Source organism: Pristis pectinata, chromosome 4 (genome assembly GCF_009764475.1).
Source record: "Pristis pectinata isolate sPriPec2 chromosome 4, sPriPec2.1.pri, whole genome shotgun sequence".
Taxonomy (NCBI): Eukaryota; Metazoa; Chordata; class Chondrichthyes; order Rhinopristiformes; family Pristidae; genus Pristis; species Pristis pectinata.
Window position 1 is genome coordinate 71,435,296 of NC_067408.1, and position 21,486 is coordinate 71,456,781.

General features: G+C 37.7%; 1 protein-coding gene across 4 annotated transcripts in view; it reads right to left on the reverse strand.

Annotated features, from left to right (window-relative positions):
- Window positions 1-5,168: 5,168 nt before the first annotated feature.
- Window positions 5,169-21,486, reverse strand: part of mospd2 (motile sperm domain containing 2) — a 61,507-nt gene continuing 45,189 nt past the window's right edge. For 2 of the 4 annotated variants that reach the window (XM_052013956.1, XM_052013959.1), the window contains 2 exons: window positions 16,423-16,525; window positions 9,566-11,923 (listed from right to left, as the gene is read on the reverse strand). In XM_052013956.1, the coding sequence (XP_051869916.1) occupies window positions 11,774-11,923; window positions 16,423-16,525 (253 nt within the window). In that variant the 3' untranslated portion in view covers window positions 9,566-11,773. Of the gene's footprint in view, window positions 5,847-9,565; window positions 11,924-16,418; window positions 16,526-21,486 lie in introns of those variants that run through there. The other 2 variants (XM_052013957.1, XM_052013958.1) reach the window with 2 other exon arrangements.

Consider the following 21,486-nt stretch of genomic DNA (forward strand, 5'->3'; position numbering starts at 1 on the left):
ACCAGCCCTAGCTTTTCTGGACCATGAGATAAGATATCTTTATTAGTGACACGTACATTGCAACACACAGTGAAAGGTATCTCTTACGTAGAATGTTCTGGGGGCAGCCCGCAAGTGTCGCCACGCTTCTGGCGCCAACACCCTAACCCATATGTCTTTGGAATGTGGGAGGAAACTGGAGCACCTGGAGGAAACCGGAGCACCTGGAGGAAACCCACGCAGGGGGCAGGCTCCCACAGTATTACCCATAGCTCAGCCATTGCACATGAAACATGACCAGACCTGGGTGGTGGGGGAGAAGACGGAAGGATGTAATGGATGAGCGAGGTGGACTCTCTGTACCTGGCTCAGATGCTGGTTCCAGTCAGTGGGCCAAGTCCAGCATGGTCAGGCCTTGTGTGTTTGGTAGCATCATTACCCACCAATGCACAATAGCTCTATCACAGGTTGTTCCAGCTAAAGCCCTCAGAATATTTAAAATTCCATGTCTCAACCTCAGCTGCCCATATCCTAACACATGCGATCCCATTGAACATCAACACATCCTCAGCTATAATGGCTTCCGCAATCCTGGATTTTTAAATTTTCAATTATTGTTTTCAAACTCTTCCATGGTCTCTTCTTCTCTGTAGTCTTCTCCAGCCTTGCAACCCTCCAGGAATGTGCTCCAATTTTAGCCTCTTGCTCCCCCATGAATTTAATGAAAACCCTGCCTCCAGCTGGTAAGGTCCTAAGCTTTGGAATTCCCTCCCAACAGGTCAGTGCTTCTTTCTTCACCACTCCTGTATGGATGGAGAAGTCGAGATTGGAGCGAAGGACGTTGAAAGGAGGTGTATAAAGTTATGACAGGTTTGGATACAAAGAGGTGCTGGTGGTGCAGGGACTAGGGGACACAGATATAAGATCTTGGCAAGAGATATGGGGAGTGGAGGGTGGTTGAGAGAGAACTTTTACAAGCAGCAGATGGTAACAACTTGAAACTCCCAGTTTATGAGAGTGGTGGAAGCAAAAGCAAACAATCATTTCAAAAGGAAATTGGATGAGCAGTTAGGGTAAGTAATCTTACAAGGCTACAGGACACAATAGGAGAATGGGACTGGCTAGATTGCTCTACAAACAGCCATCGTGGACTCTGTGGGCTGGATAGTCTCCTTCTGTGCTGTGACATCTCAAGGTTCTATATGGCCTCTTACTGAGTCATAATGACCCTATCACTCCTTAAAACCTTCTTTAACCAAGCCTTTGGCTATCTGTCCTAGTATCTCTATATGCGATTCTGATTTTCTGCTTGATAACACTGCCATGAAGGCCCATGTCGTACTTTAAAGGTGCTATATAAATGTTTTTATAATTGGATTGGTGACACCAAGTATCTAACTTGCCAGTTCAGAATTATCAGTCTATTTAAAACAATTGCAATCAGATATTGAAGCCAAATCTAGCACTTGCTTCCCCAGAAGCTGTTGAGGCTGAAGGTTAACTAAAGTTTTCAAAACTAATTCTGACATGAACAGCGCTATCTATTAATGGTGGCAGACAGCTCAATTTCAAATGTAGATTGGCTATGGTCAAATTGAATGGCTGAACAAGTATAAGGAGTTTAGCACCTTTCCACTGTTTCAGCTTCAAATCTGTAGACACTGAAGTGCAAAACTGAATCTCCTTCTGCTTAACTGAAATGAGCCATGTGTTCTGAGCTAATGGACTCTGAAATTCGGAAGCATTGGTGCTCCCCAGCAGAGGGAAATAGATTGGGGGGGGGGGGGGGGGTGGGGGGTTGGTTGATGACTACCAAGATAAAGAGGACTGACTACTTTACAAATTCACGACTCCCTGCTGGTTATTCTGATGTCATCTAAACTGGCTTGAATCTGACCATGAAGGTATGAAAGGAAAAGAAAACAGCAACCGATTTAAAATTAACTTTCTCAACAGGTGTTTGAAACAAACACAAAGGGAGTAGTGGAGCTGAACAAGATTAAATCTAATTTCAAGACAAAGGCTTCTCCTGCAAGGATACAGCATCACCAGTTTGTGCTGCATATCTGCAATGTTCAAAATGTCACCAAAATAGCTCAACAGAAAAAGGACATTCCCTTTAAAAACATTCTCCATATTCAAACTATTTCAGATTTCATTACCCAGGGTAGTTCCACTATTGTGTTTTGCTAATGCCAGTGAGAAAAACTAAAGCTTATAACGGAGGTTCAACCTCTGAAGGACTGGTGTCTTCCCCTGCCTACCTACATTTACAATAGACTGGTAATTGGATTACTACCAGCTAAGGAAAGTCCCTGACTAGAGATCTTCAGTAAATGACAAAAAAAATCCCAGAATTTCTTATTCTGTAGTGAAATATCTTTACACAACATTGAGAGTTTCCAGCAATGTTAATATAACATTTGACACTAGGATACCCCTCCTTTGCATTTCCTAATGCTATGAGCTGGACCTTGCATACACTCACATCTGTCCTCACACCAATGTACTGTTGATCCAACAAAAAAATGCCTACAGAGCTCGTTAGACTGTGGATTGAATGCAAGTTGATGCATGCTTTGCTTCCCATCAATGCAATTTTGTTATCTAACAGCAATCATATTAAATCATTTCACACACTGAGTATAGATGGGAATTATAGTTTGCACTTTGTCTTTTAACTGGTCTTAACGTTGTCTTAATTGGTTTAATTCCATTGCAATTCAAATTGTTGGAACTTTTTTTAATGAAAGGTTACCAGCACTCTCTGTTACAACAGATTAAATCTGGCATCCACACCCATGCAGTTAATCAAACTTCCTTACTAGACTGAGTGAGTAGCAGAATGGTCCACAGCACCATAGAGGGGACAGTTTGTTAAGTGGCTCAGAAGGCAAAACCAACATTTTGGGGTACATCCAAAGATCCCCAGAAGTGACAGCACAGGTGGATAAAGTGGTGAAAAAGGCAATCAAGATACTTGCTTTCATTGGTCAGGGCATAGAATATAAGAGCTGGGACATCATGTTACAACTTTATAAAACATTGGTTAGACCACACCTAGAGTATTGTGTGCAGTTCTGATCGCCACATATATAAAGATTGCAGTGGAGCATTACAGTCATAAGAAGAAAGTGGATAGGCTGGGTTCGTTTTCACTAGAGCGGAAGAGACTGAAGAGTAACCTGATCGAGGTATATAAAATTATGAGAGGCAGATAGTAAAAATCCTTTCTCCCCCATGGTGGGGGTGTTTAAGACGGAGGTATAGGTTTAAGGAGAAAGGCAAGGGGTTTAGAGGGGATCTCAGGGGGAGTTTTATTTCCCCACAGAGGGTGATTGGAGTCTGGAAAGTGCTACCCAAAGCAGTGGTGGAGGAAGATACTCTCACAACATTTAAGCAGCATCTAGACAAGTACTTGAATGGCCAAGGCATAGAAAGTTACAGACCTAATGCAGGTAAATGGGACTTAGTGTAGATAAGTACATCAGGTGGCATGGACATGGTGGGCTGAAGGGCCTGCTTATATGCTGTAAGACTTTGACTCTATTTCATGCCTGCCCCCGATTTCTCCTGAGAAGGTGGTGGTAAGTTGCCTTCTTGAGTCACTGCAGAGTGAGATGAAGGTGTTCCCACACTGCTGGTGGGCAGGAGTGCTAGGATTTGGACCCAGTGATAATGAAGGTACAGCAATATTATGGCACTATAGTATGTGACTTGGAGGGAAATTTGCAGGTGACGGCATTCCTATGCACCTATACCCCTTTACCTTCTGGCTGGATTCATTAGTAATGGTTACAAACTTACCATACAAGATCAGAGCATTCACTGAATTACACATTTTGAGTTGGAAGGGTTTCCCGGCCAAGACTTGTGGAATTACAACATTCACCTTTTCATGCTTTCCTCTCACTGACTTTCAAAAAAAACAGGCACTGGATGTTCAAGGATGTAAAACAAAAGCTGCACATGCTAGACATCTCAAATAAAACAGAAAATGCTGGAGATACTCAATAGTCAGATACCATCTGTGGAGAATTTCAGTTTCTGATGGAAGGTCATCGACCTGAACCCCATCGGTTTTTCTCTCTCCACACATTCTGCCTTACCTACCAAGAACTTCCAACATTCTACTTTTATACTTGCCCAAGAATGCAACTCTGTGAAATTTAATTAACCCCTAATATACGGCAGTCAAACTTCACTTGCTGGAAGGCTACACTCGTGACTCTCTCTGCTTGGCACGGTAGCGTAGTGGTTAGCGCGACGCTATTACAGCGCCAGCGATCGGGGTTCGATTCCCGCTGTCTGTAAGGAGTTTGTATGTTCTCCCGTGTCTGCGTGGGTTTCCTCTGGGTGCTCTGGTTTCCTCCCACATTCTAAAGACATATGGGTAGGTTAATTTGGGGTTTAAAATGGGCGGCACAGACTTGTTGGGCCGGAAGGGCCACTGTAAATAAATTTAAAAGAAAATGCCAAAATTCCACCCAATTCCTTGATTTTTTACAGAAAGGTTTTACAGCCATCACCAACATTTTCAGATCAGTTGTAATTACTTTGCCAAATTTCTGATTTCAATTCAAGTCATTCCTTTTAGAACCTGCATTCTGGCCAGTTGATGATGTAGTACAAAGCATTACAATCACCAGCTGGCCAGAGTGCAGGTCCTAAAAGGAATGACTCCCCAAGTCTTCATCTTGACTGAATTGTCGATCAACCCTCAGAGCTGGAGAACAAATGCTCCCTTCAGTAGTCTTTGGAGATCTTACTGTACAATTTGTGGCTTCACCTCATGAACTATAATCTTGTCTGATTGGAATCCATATTACCAAATGAATGCTGGTGACAGAAACACCCCCCAATTAATTACTATTTCCTGCAAAACCAATCTCTTTCCTTATCTGCAGTGCTGTTTGACCTTCTGAGTGCTTCCAATGTCTTTTATCATTCCAGCAGCTCTGGGGTTTTACACATTACAAATCCACAGATATTGGCTGAAGACAAGCCTGAACATATCTTGTCAGTGGCTAGTGTTGAGAACTACAGATGGTGGTGATAAGTGAAAACAGAAAATAAAGGAACAACTCAATTATAAAACAGGTCAGGCAGCATCTATAGAAAGAGAAACAGAGTTAATATTTCCAGAATCTGCCATTCTTTTTATTTTCAATTTAATTGTTTACATGCAAATACAGTGTTAATACCAAAGGCCAATTAATATCTATTTTTGATTATTGGATCCTTTTGAGACTCACAGACCAATTATTATTCCATGGCAACTACTTAATTGTCTGTCAACGTCAATGTTCAATCAATACAAGGGACTAATTGCATTGAATCTAAGTAGATTTGGACCTGCAGTGTAAATAGATGGTTTTTTTAAATTCATTTCTCAAAACTGCACTCAAGAAATATTAGACCATGAGAAAAACAGCAGGGCTAGATGATTTTGAAAAATTTCTTCAAAAGAGATTTCTACTAGGAATTGTTCTGAGCGAGTGTTTTAAACATTCTCTGAATAAGCTCAGCTGGAGAAAAACAGCTTGATGAGTGAGTGAATGCTTAAAATGACAGGGAATTCTAGTATCAATTATTTTATTGCAGCATCATTTATTCAGTTAAATTTGTTAGTGGATAAAAACAAATCACAATCTATATAGCAAAAAGGTACCATGTCACACAGAGTGATTTCATTCCAAAAAGATAAAGTAATAAATGCAACAGAGAGGGGGAAATAACATCAAGCTTGAAATAACCCACTTGACATAGATTGCAGCTGGGGCACAAAAGTTTTGTTGCACCTGCTTGCCAGCAGATTGCTTTTCCGAATTAGATCCTCGGGGTCCAATCATCATCAAATGGTATAACTTGAAGGATTGAAAGAAAAAAAAGTTACGTTGGCTTTTGTTCTGGCAGAGTAGCACAGTAGGCAGAACTACTGCCTCACAGCTCCAGCAGCCTAGGTTCAATGCTCACTTAGGGTGCTGTGTGGAATCCGCATGTTCTCCTTGTGACTGCATGCTTGTTTCCTCCTACATCCCAAAGGAATCGTAGGTTAATTGGCCACTGTAAATTGCTCCTAGTGCATGGGTGAGTGATACAACTGCACAGTGTGCGTGTGGGGGGTGTAGGAAAGAGATGGGAACTTGAGAGGAATGTGGGGAGAGTCAAATGGGATTAGTGTAAATGGGTGTTTGATGGTTGGCATGAACAAGGTGGGCCATAGGTCCTGCATGACTTTATCAGCAATGATGTTAAACTTATGGGTGTTAAAATAACTCAATACAACCATTACTAGAACATCATTTAAATAAGTGGACTTTCCAAGACCCTTTAACTGACAGCATGTGAAAATAATCTTTGGATCAACTGATCTGTCACTGTTAATAAAGAATAAAGCTCCATGTGACTTTCCTCACAGATATGGTCAGGGATGGGAATCTAGCAGGAATATTAAACCCAATTCCTATTTTTCTTGTGAAGCTGTGGGGTTAGACTGCCTAAATTGTGATGATTACCCAACTTACCAAAAGGTTCCATTTCAAACAGTGTTAACCATAATTAGCACAGGCTTTTGGTTCATGGGGAAACTACCAACATCTGAAGTACTTTTGGAAGGGTTATGAGACTGCGATTATGATGAATAGTTTGGGAAGGAGTGGTGAAAGAAGAACTCGACCAAAGTAAGGGGTAGGACCTTGCTTTCTTCATGCCTTTTTTGGGACAGCAGACTTTTTTTTTTAAAAAAAGAGATAAAACGCTTTTGGGGATGCAAAAGTACAAAAGGAAATGAGGCAGTGGGCTACTTGGCCCTTTGTCCCTGCTCTGTCATTCAATAAGATAGCAGCCAATCTTCTACTTCACAACCACATTCCCGTGTTAACGTCACATCCCTTGATTGCTTAATAACTACAGTGTATTCAATCTGTTTGCATCTTCAATAATTCTTACTATGGAAAGATTTGAATTAGTTCCTTTAAAATATTTAAACAGCAAAAGACAGATTTGACTTAAAGTCTCAGCCAGCAAACCAGTAGATTACATTCAATAATTCATTGGTTCCCCTACTGATTACCCCAAATCTAATTTCAAGTTGGTCTGATGACCCTGGCCCTTCTAATTTTATTTTTTTTTTATTTGCATTTTCACCTATTAAGTACCCAACTGCAAATTTAAATAATATTTAAATTCTCTGTGCCACGTATTTGGATTTTTATTTTAAACATTGTTTTAGTTTGATGAGGTGTGTGCTTATTAAAGTGAAGAACGGCACAGTGCAAGGATTGATCTTCACTCTGGCTTAATAATGAGAAATGGTCCATGGATTCATAAAGTTATACAGCATGGAAATAGGCCATTCCAGCCCAACTTGTTCATGGCAGCCAAGATGCCTATGCCAATCCCATTTGTCTGCGCTTGGCTAACATTCCTTGAAACCTTTCCTATCCATGGTGCCGGTCCAAACGTCTTTCACTGTAATTGCACCTGCCTCTACCACCTCATTCCATATACCCACCACTCTGTGGAAAAATTTGCCCATCAGATTCCCTTCTCCCTCTCATCTTCAACCTATTCCCTTTAGGTTTTAGACTCCCCTAAACTGGGAAAAAGACTGAATATCTGTATCTCTCGTAATTTTATAAACCTCTAAGGTCAACCCTCAGCTTCCTTCACCCCAGGGAAAACAGTTCCAACCTATTAAATTTCTTACAAGTCAAGCCCTCCAGTCCAGGCAATATTTCTGTGAATCTTTTGAGCACACGCTCCCGCTTAAGTATATCCTTCTTTTATCATGGTGACCAGAATTGCACCTCACAATCCACCAAGTGGGAAGAGAACTTTATTATTAAAGTTTCATAGTGTGGACAGAGGAAAAGTGTTCCTGCCGACTGGGGTGACCAGATTTCAGGATCATAATATTTTGTCATTAAAGAATTCAGGAGAAATTTATTTAACAGAATGGTGAGAATATAGAATATAGAGTGTTTGAGACAAATGGCATATATGAATTTAAATAAATTAGAGGGGAATAAAAGAATAGTAGAGTACCCAGACAGGCTTTGAAGAAATAGGTAAGAGGCTTGTGTGTCTAGTTCAACTGAACAGTCTCTTTCTCCATTGTACATTCCACGTAATTAAAAATCTTTAGTCCACATAAAGCATCAGGCATTTTCAGAGAGAAACAGTTAGGTCGCTCAGGGAGAGAGGTGGATAAAGTATTCACCCTCTGCAGTTTGGCCAGTGCAGAGATCAAACTGAAAAAGGTTTATAGGGCTAAGCAACAAATCTAATGTCAATAATCAGATCAACATAATCTTGTTTTAAAAAAAGTTTACAAAGCCATCAAATGTTTATTCAATTCTGATTAATGGAATTGGCTTCATGAACTAATTATCTGCATGAAAGAAATGCTTTATAAATCAAAAGCATTCACATTTGAACATTACAGCAACAATCTAAAACTGAATTGACTTCCATGTTTCAATGCTGGCATTAATAAATGCATTGGAAGTAGATTAATAGAGAAACCTTTGGGAAATTCACTGTGATAATTTTCAATAGCTCTCCAAAATTGTTATTAATTATTTATCTTCAATTTTACAGAAGTCTAAGGTTATGTTAAGTGTTTAAAGGACCATTTAAAATAGTATTTTGAAAATTATCTAAGTATTTGCCAATGAGCTAGTCAGTAAATTCCACTGTTTTTATTACTGATCATTGTACAGCAAACCTTGCAGGAAATAGTGTATAAATATTGGGTACAAACAAGAAGGGGTTATTCAAGAGTGGCACAGCTTTCTCCTCTGCTAATCTACATAACATTGTTTTTAAACCTCAGATTAAAACAACTGGATTTGGAAAGTTCCACACAATTGAAATGTATTCCCCCCCACCCCCCAGTTCATCCCACGGTTCTAGGATACAGGGAGGCTTTACATCATTGTCAGTCGCCCAACAATTATCTCACTTATTTCTGTAAACTTCAGCAGTAAACATTACCCATCTGATTTTACAGTACATGCATGATACACAAGCCCAATTCAGAAATTTGCTGCTGTAGCAAAAACTAGCAACTGTTGTTCTCCCAACTGTTTGCAGACTGGAGATTAAAAGGAATTATTTTTGCTTTGTTTGGATTTGAAACATAGCCTGGAATTAGCATGGTGGTGTGGGCCATGGACTCCAGATAAACATGGATAACTTCTGAAGCTTTATAATTTTCTTAAACAATGTAGAGCATATAAATTCCTTTTCCTGATAAGCTTGTAGTAGTAAAAAAAGAAAGCAAAAATAATGTAAACATTGAAACTGTTCCTCAGGCCAGCAGGAATATTGGCTTCAGAGATAAATAGTTTAAAATAGTTTAAAAGCAGATTAAGGGAGAGACAAAATACTGAAGGAAGATTTTGACACAAAAGGTGCAAGGTAATCAACATCAATACAACACAATTAATGGAGTAAAGGTAATTATTGTTGTAGATGTTGCTCACAGATTTTTTTTTGAAGAGCAGCAATCACATGATGTTCTTCATTTGATCTTGCATTACAAAGGCCATATTTTTAGATTCAGATAGATACAGCATGGAAACAGGCCCTTTGGCCTATCCAGTCTGCGCCAACTATCAAGCAACATTTATACACTAATCCTACCATAATCATTGTGCTCTTATGTTAAAAACTAATTAGCCTCTAATATGGTAAGCAATTAAGAATAATACATGACTTTTGCAATTCATCCATGCATTTTTAATTTCTAAATTTTATTCACAATGCAATTCTGTAATAAGTTTATAATAAATATGCATGTTCTTGAAATCTGGTTATAAACAAAATGTTTATTTTCAAATAATATAAAACACTTGCAAACAATCTTTTTGCAGTGTTAAGACATGATCCACAATTTTATTATACCATAAAGTGCATTTTAATTTAGATTTCTAGCTCTGCAGTGATAATCAGTACACTAATGTATAATGCATTATAGCACAACTCTTAAATTAGGTACAACTTTGTAAATGATTCATCTTTTATATTTTTTGCTTCAAATATGAAGTCCCAAATAACTGAAATGCTTTCAGCTTCAATGATATACAACTATATTAGTTTTTAAACAAAAAGATTAGGAAAAAAAATACTACATAATGCAATCATCACAATCCAGCAAGTCTCTTGTACACTCACAGAAGTGATTTAACTTCATATTTTCTGCTTCTGTTACCATCAGATCTGCATTTTTGCTTGAAACTTATTTTCTGATGCTATTCTTTAACATTTTAATGAATCAAATTCAATAAGCATGCCAGTGACAATTTGGGTGCTGCTTCTATAAAGTCAGTAGATTTCCTAATCAAATGCTTGCAGTTTATGCATATTGATGTACAAGTATCATTTGCACTTGGCACTACATTACTTAATCTTTTCTCTTTAAAAAAATCTCTTGACATTATTTACCAGTCTCCACTGAATGCAAGAGAACCTATGGGGCAAAACTTTGCACAGAGTGAGTAAGTAGATTGCAGATAATAATTATAGACAGAATTAAGCTTCCTCAAGATGGGGTGCTTGTTTCTCCTTAAATGTCATAGGTCTTTGGGTAATTATAGTGTTCTCAGGAGTTGAGGGTTAATTTTCATTAAATCGATCCTTCGTTCTTGTTTTTGAAGTGAAGTTGGAACTAATCTAGGTGAGGCAGCAGCACTGACAAACTGGAGTTTGAGAAATATCATCAAAAATTCTAAAAGGCAAATAACTTTACACACAAGCAAGCACGAATTACTTTGAGATTTAAATGCAACACTGCCATTGCTCACTGGCATTGGTTTCCATCACTGTGCTTTTGTTCTTGTGCTAAGAAGTGGATTGGTGCTATTTAGAATTTGGGTACAGGATTTTCAGTTTTTTTAAAAAACAGTTAAATATAAAGCAAGATGAAAATTTAGATCAAAAGGAAAATTATCTTCCAAAATGGAACTGAAAACAAACCAAGATTATTTACAGCAATTCAAGTCATCTAGCATATTAGATCTCAATCAGTTTAAAAAAAATCAACGTCCATGTACTAAGCTAACTATAGTTAACATGATTTACCCAAAACACTCAGTGTAAACCCAGTAATCTTCATTACTTTTTATAACTACATTTACATTGATCAAACTCATTAGAAAGAAAATAATTTCAACATCATTTGTCTGGTAAATGACGTTATTTTCCAACCTTCTCTTTCTGATTATAAAAAAAGGTACATTCAATAGTCATCGCTATAGCACTTAAAAAGAATTATGAATGGCTAGTGATTTCCCCAGAACCCTCTTGCTAGATGATTCAACATGTTCTAGGAACCTCAGGACTGAGTTGATTAATTAAGGGACTATTAGAAACAAATCAGATATAGATTTTGCTTTGCTACATTTGACAAGCAGAGAGAGATCAAAGTGAATTATTACCTGTTTTTATTCATCTTATAGGCTTCAGGATTATACCCCAATAATCCTGGGGAGAGCAGTAGTTTAATCATTTTTGCTTCATGTTGTTCATAGCACCAAGATATATTACAGATTGACTGCCAAATCACAGTCATGATTCATTACAACTAGACAGCTTGTTTAAAACATGAAAGTCAATTTCTTATATTACAAATCTTATCAAAGAGTTTCAAAAAATGGCAGAATACAAAACAAAATTGGTCATCCTGTAGCCTTCAACCTACAGCATATTATTGGCAACTTTAAGGGGAACTGAAAAAATATCACAACTTTGGTAGTATGATCTTGTGTGGATCAAAAAGTTGGCTCAGTTACTGCATGGCATTATCTGAGGATTGCAAATGCAAGGTTAGAACGCGAATGACCAGCAATGCAACCATGACAGTTAGTAATTGCAGAAAAATTAGACAACGATCAATCCGCTCCTCCAGTCGTCTATTGGACACCAATAATCTATTTATCTGTAAAACAAAATGCAATATGAAAGAAAATCTAACGATTCATCAATTTGCAATACTGTATTCTATACAACATCAATAATGTACAATGCATAAGCACACATGTTGAAAAAGTTGGCTAAAGATTTGATTTTAAATACAAACAGCTATAAAATTGAAATTACACAACTAACATCCTGCTTCAACCAGCAAAAAACCACTTAACATTTTAAAAACAACTGCAGTAAACTGGAAACTACCACCTCACCACAAGTTTGCGACCTAGTGAAGTAGATGAAGCTAGTTTGGGAAGCCTAAACCCAATTCCTAATGACTCAAGGCCACTGCACTAGGCAATTTATTTTGGTCACAACAGACATGCTCATTCAGTGTTATTGCGAAATGTAGAAAGCTGCAGTGAAGATGGCTGATGTATTCCTGAAGTTGGAATGAATACATTTCTTTGGGGCAAATATGTTGCCAGCAACTTTGCAACATCTGCATCAACATTTATGAAGAAGTTGAAATGCAAACCACTATCTTAAGATACTCAACAAAAAGGGCATAAAACCACACTAAACAAAAAGGGGAAATTGAGGCATGAATGAATGTCAGTGATAGGACTTGGCCAAAAACATACAAGCAGGATCAGGTGTTTAATAAACAAATGCCTATTATGACTATGCAGAATATATTGACTTTAAAATTCTTGTCTTCATTTTGAAATCCCCCTGTGGATTTCCACCTGCCTTACAATGCTCCAATCACTGAGCTTTTGCACATCACTAATTTCTCAATGGTGGTCATGCTTTCAACAGCCTAGGAACCAAACTCTAGTATTTCCTCCATATGTTTCTCAACCTCTCTCACTCCCATTAAAATCTTTCCTCTTGAATAGGGTTTTGCTCAACTGCCCTAATGTATATTTGTAAAAAATATTTTTTTCAAATTTCCAGAATATGCAAAAAATGCTGGGAAGATTCAGGAGGTCAGGCAGTATCTTTGGAAAGAGAAATAAGAGTTTAAAGTTTAACAGAGTCAAAGACCCTTTGTCAGAACTGAGAAGGAGATAAAATAAGTTAGTTTTACATTGCAGGGAGGGTAGGGAGGGATAGATAGGACAAATTATACATCTTTGTGCCACAGCGTCACATTTTTGTTTGATAATGGTCTTGATTGGTGCCTTGGGAAGATTTTTGTCAAGAAATTCTCATACAACCATTAAGGTGCAGTGAGATGGTACAATAGCAAGGTGGCAACAACCGCTTTGAACACAGTAGACTAGCTGATGCACAGCTTTGGAGCTGAAATGTACCACACAACTGGCTCGAGAAATCAGTATGGGGAGGTGGTGCAACAAAGATCTATGTATGGGGAGGTGGTGCAACAAAGCCCAGTATGGTGGCAGGGGACGGGGAGTGAAAGTGAAAATTGTGTTTGGTTTGAGAGGGGCAGCAGGAAATTTGAAGGAGGAAGCAAACTCTGCAGGCTCAAGGGAGAAGACACCAAAACTCAGGGTGGAATGGAGAGGCAGGTGATTGTTGGAAGATACCAGGCAAGTGATTTACTGACCTTGCAGATGTCCCAATTTAGTTCTCTGCAAGACTATGTTGCCTAGGATTGTTCTACAATGGGAAGTCATGGGACAATCTGGTCCAATTTTTCTTGTGAAATGGTTCTATGCTAGTTAAATTGAAAATAAAGCCTTCTGACAAAATATATAGTTTTACTTGGTCTTGGCTTGAAAATAGTTCCTTTAATTTTGGTCCCATGACATGAATTTAAATTCTAAAGCCAGGAAGGGAAAACAGAAATTGTCTGGGTGGACAATAAAATAGTTTCTGTCTCCTTTATGGCCATCCCTGTAAGGCACACTAAAAAGGGAACTGCACCATTTTCATTTTAGATACTTAGAGCCAAAATCATGCTATTTTATAAAAACAAATCTCATCTCTGCTGTTACACTTTACTTAAATCATCAGGACAATGCAACTTCTGTGCAAAATTAAATCAAGATTCTTAGACTGAACAGTACCTATGCATTATGCCCCATGCTGTGCATTTTCTGTAAAGAAATCTGTAATCTCTGTAAATGAAGTTTCAGTATATTTGGATATGTACTCCATGAATCTATTTGCACAATTCATTTACTTGTAAGCACTGCTTATATTGTAACACAATTATGATACACAAACCCTGTATCACTTTTCTCACTCCATGGTTGCAAATGTAGTCATGGTAATTCTCCAGGGATTGAAAAAAATACTAAGTTCCCCATCAATTAATGAATCATCTAAAATATGTATTTCAATATTTAATTGCTTTGCCCAGTGTTGTATACTCAGTGGATTTTTTTTGGACTGAGTATGACAACCAATGAATTATAAAAGGGTACAATGTTGACAATGATATCATAAGAAATCAGCTTGTGATTTACAATTTTAATTTCCAAGGGAATGCCAGCTGAGTTAGTACACTTCAATCATAGTGTAGTGACAAACAGTGTTATATATTAATTCATATTCTCTATTCAAATGTGGCAGAAGAGATTTGGTTTTAGTTCAATCCCAGAACCAAATATGGAGAGTATAGGATATATCCTTTAAGAGGATAATAAGTAGAAACAAAAGGCATCTTTAAGCACAGGAGTCATGTAGTTTTAGTTTAAAATCAAAAGGATCTGACAATGTAGATTGGAGATCTCCAAATCTTGAAACAATTCTACAAACACACTACCTACTCTTTTAACAGTGAAGGACATTATGACAACTCTTTGGCCTGTGGCACTGTGCAAACTAAATCAAGTGTAGTGTTATAATTGAACAGAAAAAAATCCAGATGCTGGTAATCTGGAATCACTTGGGTCAGTCAGCATCTGTGAGAAGAGGCAAGTCATGTTTTGTGTACCTCCCAATTCTGTTGAGCAGAAAAACTTGTCAACCTCACGGATGCAGATTGATTTGCTGCATCCAGCATATTCCACTTATTTTTGAACATTACATTACTCATTCACTGTAAACAGCAGAAATTTAAATGCAAAAAATATTCAAGGCAGAGACAGGAATTATATTTGAATAAAAAAAATCTGTTAATATAGATGGTTTAAGTCAAACAATGAACTGTTGCACATCATAAAAATCAGCTCATCATAAACGAAATAGGAATGCTGGGGGATAAATATTTGAACTTCACAATGAGGCACACCTCATTTGTTTCAGGAATTTGTTTTTCCTTCTCCAATTATTCAAGTCCTTGACATTTGAGACTGCTCTTTTCTTGTGATAAGATAGACCAAATTGAATTCCAGTCACAGGCACTTCTGCAGATCATTAAAAGAACCTCAAAAACCAAGTTCCTCTAGCACAGACATACAGTTTCTTTTAAATCCCATGGAAAACAAGTTGATTGCATGCAAGCAAACCAAAGAATGGAATTTGCATGTTCTCCCTGCAACCACACGGATTTCTTCCACGTCCTCCAGTTTCTTCCCACGTCCCAAAAACATGGGGGGGGGGGGGGGGGGGGAGGAAGAGGGAGGAGTGGGGCTGGTAGGTTAACTGGCCACTCTAAGTTGGCCCTGGATGTGTAGGTGGTTTTTAAATTCATCTCCCTCAAATGCATTAAAATATTTAAATTCTTTCAAAAATTTTATATCTGGAATGGGACAGTCTGCAGGCAGGGCCTTGGGATCAGCCTTCTGAAAGCTGGTCACAACGGCACGGTAGCATAGCGGTTACCGTGACACTATTACAGTGCCAGTGATTGGGGTTCGATTCCCATCACTGTCTGTAAGGAGTTTGTACGTTGTCGCGTGTCTGTGTGGGTTTCCTCCCACATTCTAAAGACGTATGGCTAGGTTAATGTGGGGGTTTAAAATGGGCAGCACGGACTCGTTGGGCCAGAAGGGCCTGTTACCACGCTGTAAGTAAAAAAAAACTCACAGACCACTCCCTTTTGTGGCATGAGATGACTGCAAGGTCTCGCGCTTGCCACAGAAAGCAGGCGTGATCAAAGTAATAGTGTGCTCCAACCGTTTCAAACGTTATAGTTCATATATAGAACTCTACCACGCAAATGCAGTTACTCTGAAACAAATTTATGGTTCTGGGTTTGGGCCTGACCATACTCAGAACTTCACCCTGCTCAGAACCTCACCCTATTTGCCTTTCCGCCATCAAGAATCATCTTATTTTGGCAACAAAGAGGACAAGTAAGAATGGAAAGTTTATTCCTTAAGCAGTGCATTCTTACAACAATACAACATTTTTCACAATAATTTCATCTGGTACTGGCCCACATATCAGAAGTAATGGATTTTAAAGTTATTCAGAGTACCATGACTGCCAGACTACTGTAACTTGCTTGTCAATAAAGTGCATAGAGGCATGGTAAATTATGGGTACTAATTATACGTTACCAAGGTTTAGGTTTCAAAATCTAAATTAGATCAGAATTAGATTACCATTTTATTCTGCATAATGCAGTGCTATATAAATAATAGTTTGAAGTGTTTGCTTACCTACCTTTGAATGCAAATCTTCTTGGCTGGAAAGTCCTGTATGCCCTTTAATGAGATTCTCTTTGGCAATAGTAGTAGCCTTACTTTCAATAACATGGCATCTTAATCTGCAGAGTACAATAATTGAAAATAACTTCAAAATTAAGTTATTGTGCAAAATGTTATTCACAAAACACACCTCACAAGTAATCTACTAGCTACACTTTGCAATTTAGAGAAATATAACACTGCTTATTTCAAATTAAGCAAAACATTATTTTAAGTCAGTACTGGACCTGATGTTATGGAACTTTGCTCGAGTGTCAATGGGAGAGCATTTTGAAGATGGTGACTATAATTCCAAGTTCAATGAAAGGGCAAGGATAGACTGGAAATTAAGATCCCAAATTGGAGGAAGGCCAATTTCACTATCATAAGATTGGAACTGGCAAAAGTAGACCAAGAACAGCTGCCTGCAGCTAAGTGGACATCTGACAGGTGGGAGTCATACAAAAGTGAAATGGTGGTAGTTCAGGAGCAATGTGTTCCAATAAGGTTGAAGAACAAGAACAACAACTCCAAGGAACTCTATTTCAAGGGTTGGATAAGGGGGGTGATGCCTTTTGGGAGGACCAATAAAGGCTAGACAAAATGAATGATTGGGACCTAGGGAGAACTGAGGAACGGAGAGATCTTGGTTCACAATTCCATGGAATCCCAAGGGTAACAGCAAGATAGTGAAGGCAGCTTGCAGGATACTCATTAGCTAGGGCACAGAACATGAGAGCAGGGAGGTTATGATAAGCTATACAAACTACTGGTTAGGTCACAGCTAGAGTACTGCATTCATTTCTGGCCACCACATTACAGAAAGGATATCACTTTGCTGTGTTTCAGTTTAGAGGAGAGACAGGATAAGCTGGGTTTGTCTTCCAGGGAGAGGAGGGTGAAGCAGTGGGTTAAAGTGAGCCTGACTGAGGAATGAAAAATTATGAAAGGCATAGACAGGACAGAAAGCAAGAAACTCTTCCCCATAGCAGAGATGTATAAAACCAGAGTAAAGGTTTAAGGGGTAGGAAGGTTAGAGAGGATCCAAGGAGGCAAATTTTTCACCCACTGGGTGTTGAAATCCAGAATACACCACCTGAGGGGAAGGTGGTGGCAGAGACCAACAACATTTTAGTATCTAAATGAGCACTTGAATCTCCAAGACATGGAAGGCCACTGTGTTGGAAATGGGATAAGTATAAATAGGCACTGTTTGATTCTATGACAATGATTCGATATGGCTAAATAATTCAAAATTCTGCAGATGACATCATCTTTCTCTACTAGATTATTCCCCTCAACTGACTTTTAATTTCCATATTAAGAAAGTAGAACATGTTAAGAGCTGGTTGATAGAAATTACACACAGTTTTAGTCTCAAATAACATCACAGAAAATCTGGTAATTTTCTTACTGCTTTTTGTTAGAATTTGTGGTGTTGAAACTGACTGCTAAAATTCCATACTCATGTCAGTGACCACACCTCAAAAGTAATCCACTGGCTACAAATTGCTATAGGACAGATTGAGATTGCAAAATAAGTTTTTTTCCTTTCATGAACATGTAGTATTTCAGATGAAGCGCAAGGGCACCAACAGATGAAGGAAGGATAAAGTACCTGTATTATAACATGGTCAGAACAAACCAGAAATCTAACAATAATATCAAAAACAAATTGCTATGGATAGATGTGCATAATATATTGTTTAAATTCAAATACTGCTTATTTTCATCCCTCAAAAAGTTTCTGATAACATTAAAATAATCATATTCCTCTGGTTTTGAAGGCATTCTTCAAGCTACTTAAGCCATGAATACATCCAGTCTTCTCTATGTACAGTATATCATGGCTTTGATATTTCTATTCCTTGCTCCTAATGTGAATGTAGACCTTTCAGTGTTTCTTAAATAAAAATAAAATGTACCTGCTAATTGAACACACTGTACATAATATTGATCCAATGAAAAATTACATCATTGTTCAGAACCTACCTCAGTTGTTCAGTACCTACAAGTCTTAAAATGTTCAGGTCATTAGAACAAGAGTACTGAATAAACCAGTTTTACAAAATTGCATTAGGAAATATTAAATCCCACATAGCTAAATAATATTCCAAGCTTCACTGAAAAGAATTGCACAATTACTTCTACAGTTCAAGTGCAGTTGGACCAGCGAAGAACATCAATGCATTAAGCCACAACATGTTTCAGGATATGATAAAAACAGGCTAGTGTACAACAGAAATTAAAGAGCTGGTAGACATCAGCAAGTTGCTGCAAAGAGTTCAATGACATGAATCAACAATGCAGGCACACGTCTTCTCAATCAAATTGGAGGATTATTTATGAGCCACTGTCTCCCTGCATCAAGAAGTTGAAGGAAGAAAACTAAATTCAATGTCAAATCAGGATAAGAACCAGACAAGGAGACAGAATGAAAGAATGGATTGAAGGGAAAAAGTACAGATCATATTTTAAATTTGCAAACAATTAAAATATGAAAGAATGAGCCACTGTACTTTCTATTATTATCTTTATAGGGTTAGAGTGTTTGTTAGTAAGTAACAACTATCATATTAAAAACTGTCAAACTAAAACAGGCAAGTCTTGACAATGGGGAATGTTTAGTTAGTATCTTTATAGCACAGGAACTTTGGACCATTCACATTTAAATAAGGAGGCGAATAGTAAGATACCAATTCTGCAGCATTTGAGGTGTGCTGCAATTTGGACTATAATTTTCAGATCTTCATGATTAAACACATGATGCATGACTAGGATTTTGAACACATCACCTGATAAAATTCAATGACAGCCTTTTGTGGGGTTTTCTGAGGGGCGAAACAGGATAAATACCTTAAAGTATGGAACAATATGCCCTAGATCTTCAAGTCTTCAAAAGAGCCAAAAATTTGGTGGACTCAACATTTCCCTTTTATGTTGTGCTATTCTGTGAAAAGCTACGTATAAGTGGACACCATTGCTTCATTTTTTTAATTAAAATAACAGGAGTAAATTCTGATGCAATGATTTTAAAACATGAATAATCCAAACTGTTTCAATCCAACAGATTGTGCCATCCCAACACTACTGAAATTCATCACTATTTAGCTATTACACCTTCATTTTTAATTACACTTAATATAGTTTTTCATTCAAGCATATTCCTTACTTAATATGCCATTCACTTCAACAGTCTCAAGTACTCATCCTCTCATGATAATTTAAAGTGGCCTTTTGTTCTAAAGGGTGAAGTTGATCAAAAATCTGAATTGTGACATAAATAACAAGTGATTCTAGTGTCTAAAATCAGAGTTACCAAATAATTTAAATTAAGAGCAGGCTGAACTTACTCGAGTAATAGACACTAAGGAACCTCAGAGTTGAGAGCATCATAAATAGTTCATGATAGCTTAGCAACCACAGTTAGCACTTAATTAAATTTTAAAATTTAAATTTTAAAACAACTTAAAGTTGTTTAATTAATGGAATTCCAAATATACAGTTGCCAAACCAGTCAGGATCTCAGATCAATATCCATTTCTGGCTTTACCACTATGTTAATATATTGCTCTTTCAAGCCTGTTAATGTAACTGACTACAAGAATAACCCATTAGCCAGTTTCCTCTGCAGGTTTATTGTCAGCTGGATAAGCACCGAGACCAGAGGGTATCTGGCAATTAAAATGAATGGTGTGACATTCCTTTGGATATCCCACTGTATTAGTAGCAAAGTTACAATTTGTTTCGAGAATGCAGAATGCATCATCTTGGCGATATACCACATCTATTGACTACATGATAAACCATGCGTATCAGAGATACATCACCAGACAGCAAAATAAAAGTGTTGCCTTAAGTTTTTGGGCTCTGCCACAGGACCAAGGGGATACTTTTTAAAAATATACAAATATTGTTGAGAACTAGGGCATAGCAAGATGGTGAATACAATATAATAAAGTGATAGTCATGACTCAATACCTATTTGGATATACTCCATTCAAGATTCAAAATCATTTGCCATTTAATACAGGATCAGCAAAACTGGTTGGCTAGGGAAACAGAAAAATATAGACCTTTTTATATTTCCATTTTCAAGTAATTCCTTTGCCCAATATCCTTTACAGAGATCAAACAAAAAATATAGTTTACATCCAATCAGAGTGGCTTGCATTTGTACACTCCAGCATTCTCAGTTTAGTTACTCAAGAAAAATGAGTTATCAGTTCCTCTCACTGAAATGGACTACTCACATTCAGAATTGCATTGCACCTCACTATTAACCATGTGCTTCTGCTACCCAATGGAGATTAGCCATTGCAAATATTGTAACAGAAACATACATAGGACCAGACAAAGAAGAACCTGAGTTTCATGTTAGGGATGTGCCTGACTAAGTTAATGTACCATTCATAACACAGAAATAGTTCTGAACTGATGAGCATCCAGAAAGCAGCCAACCTTCCTGTGCATCCTCAGATGCATTTAAACAATCTGCTGGAAATCCAATGTTCACATGAAATACAAGTCATTTTTTTTTAAATCATTGCTATTTTTGATTAAATATTGGACCAAATGTTCTATTTCAAAAGAAATAATCAATCCCTGAATGACTTGGCAACCAAAGTAGACAAAAAGCCTGCAGTCAGCTTGTTCACTCAAGTGGATAGTCACAAATGAGCATGACCACACATGGATGAAGAGTAGTGAAGTATGATCCAGCTACCCATTTATTTGATTTGATGAAATTCCTAAATAAATTCAATGGGTAAAGTAAACCTCTGAACATCATTATTGATGCAGTCACATGAAACCACCCTATCAAACAATTTGCTGGGAGGATTTTGTAATTAGGATTTTAAAGGACTCACTGATTACAATCAACGTCCTTTGTAATACCATATACAAATAAGACATTTCAGGTTTCAAATAAACAGTACTGATCCAAACTTTATACAGCAAAACAATTCTTTTTTAAATCTTCAAATCCTAGCCAAGAAATGTCCAGTGCATACTGCACAACAGTGTGAGGAATTGGATT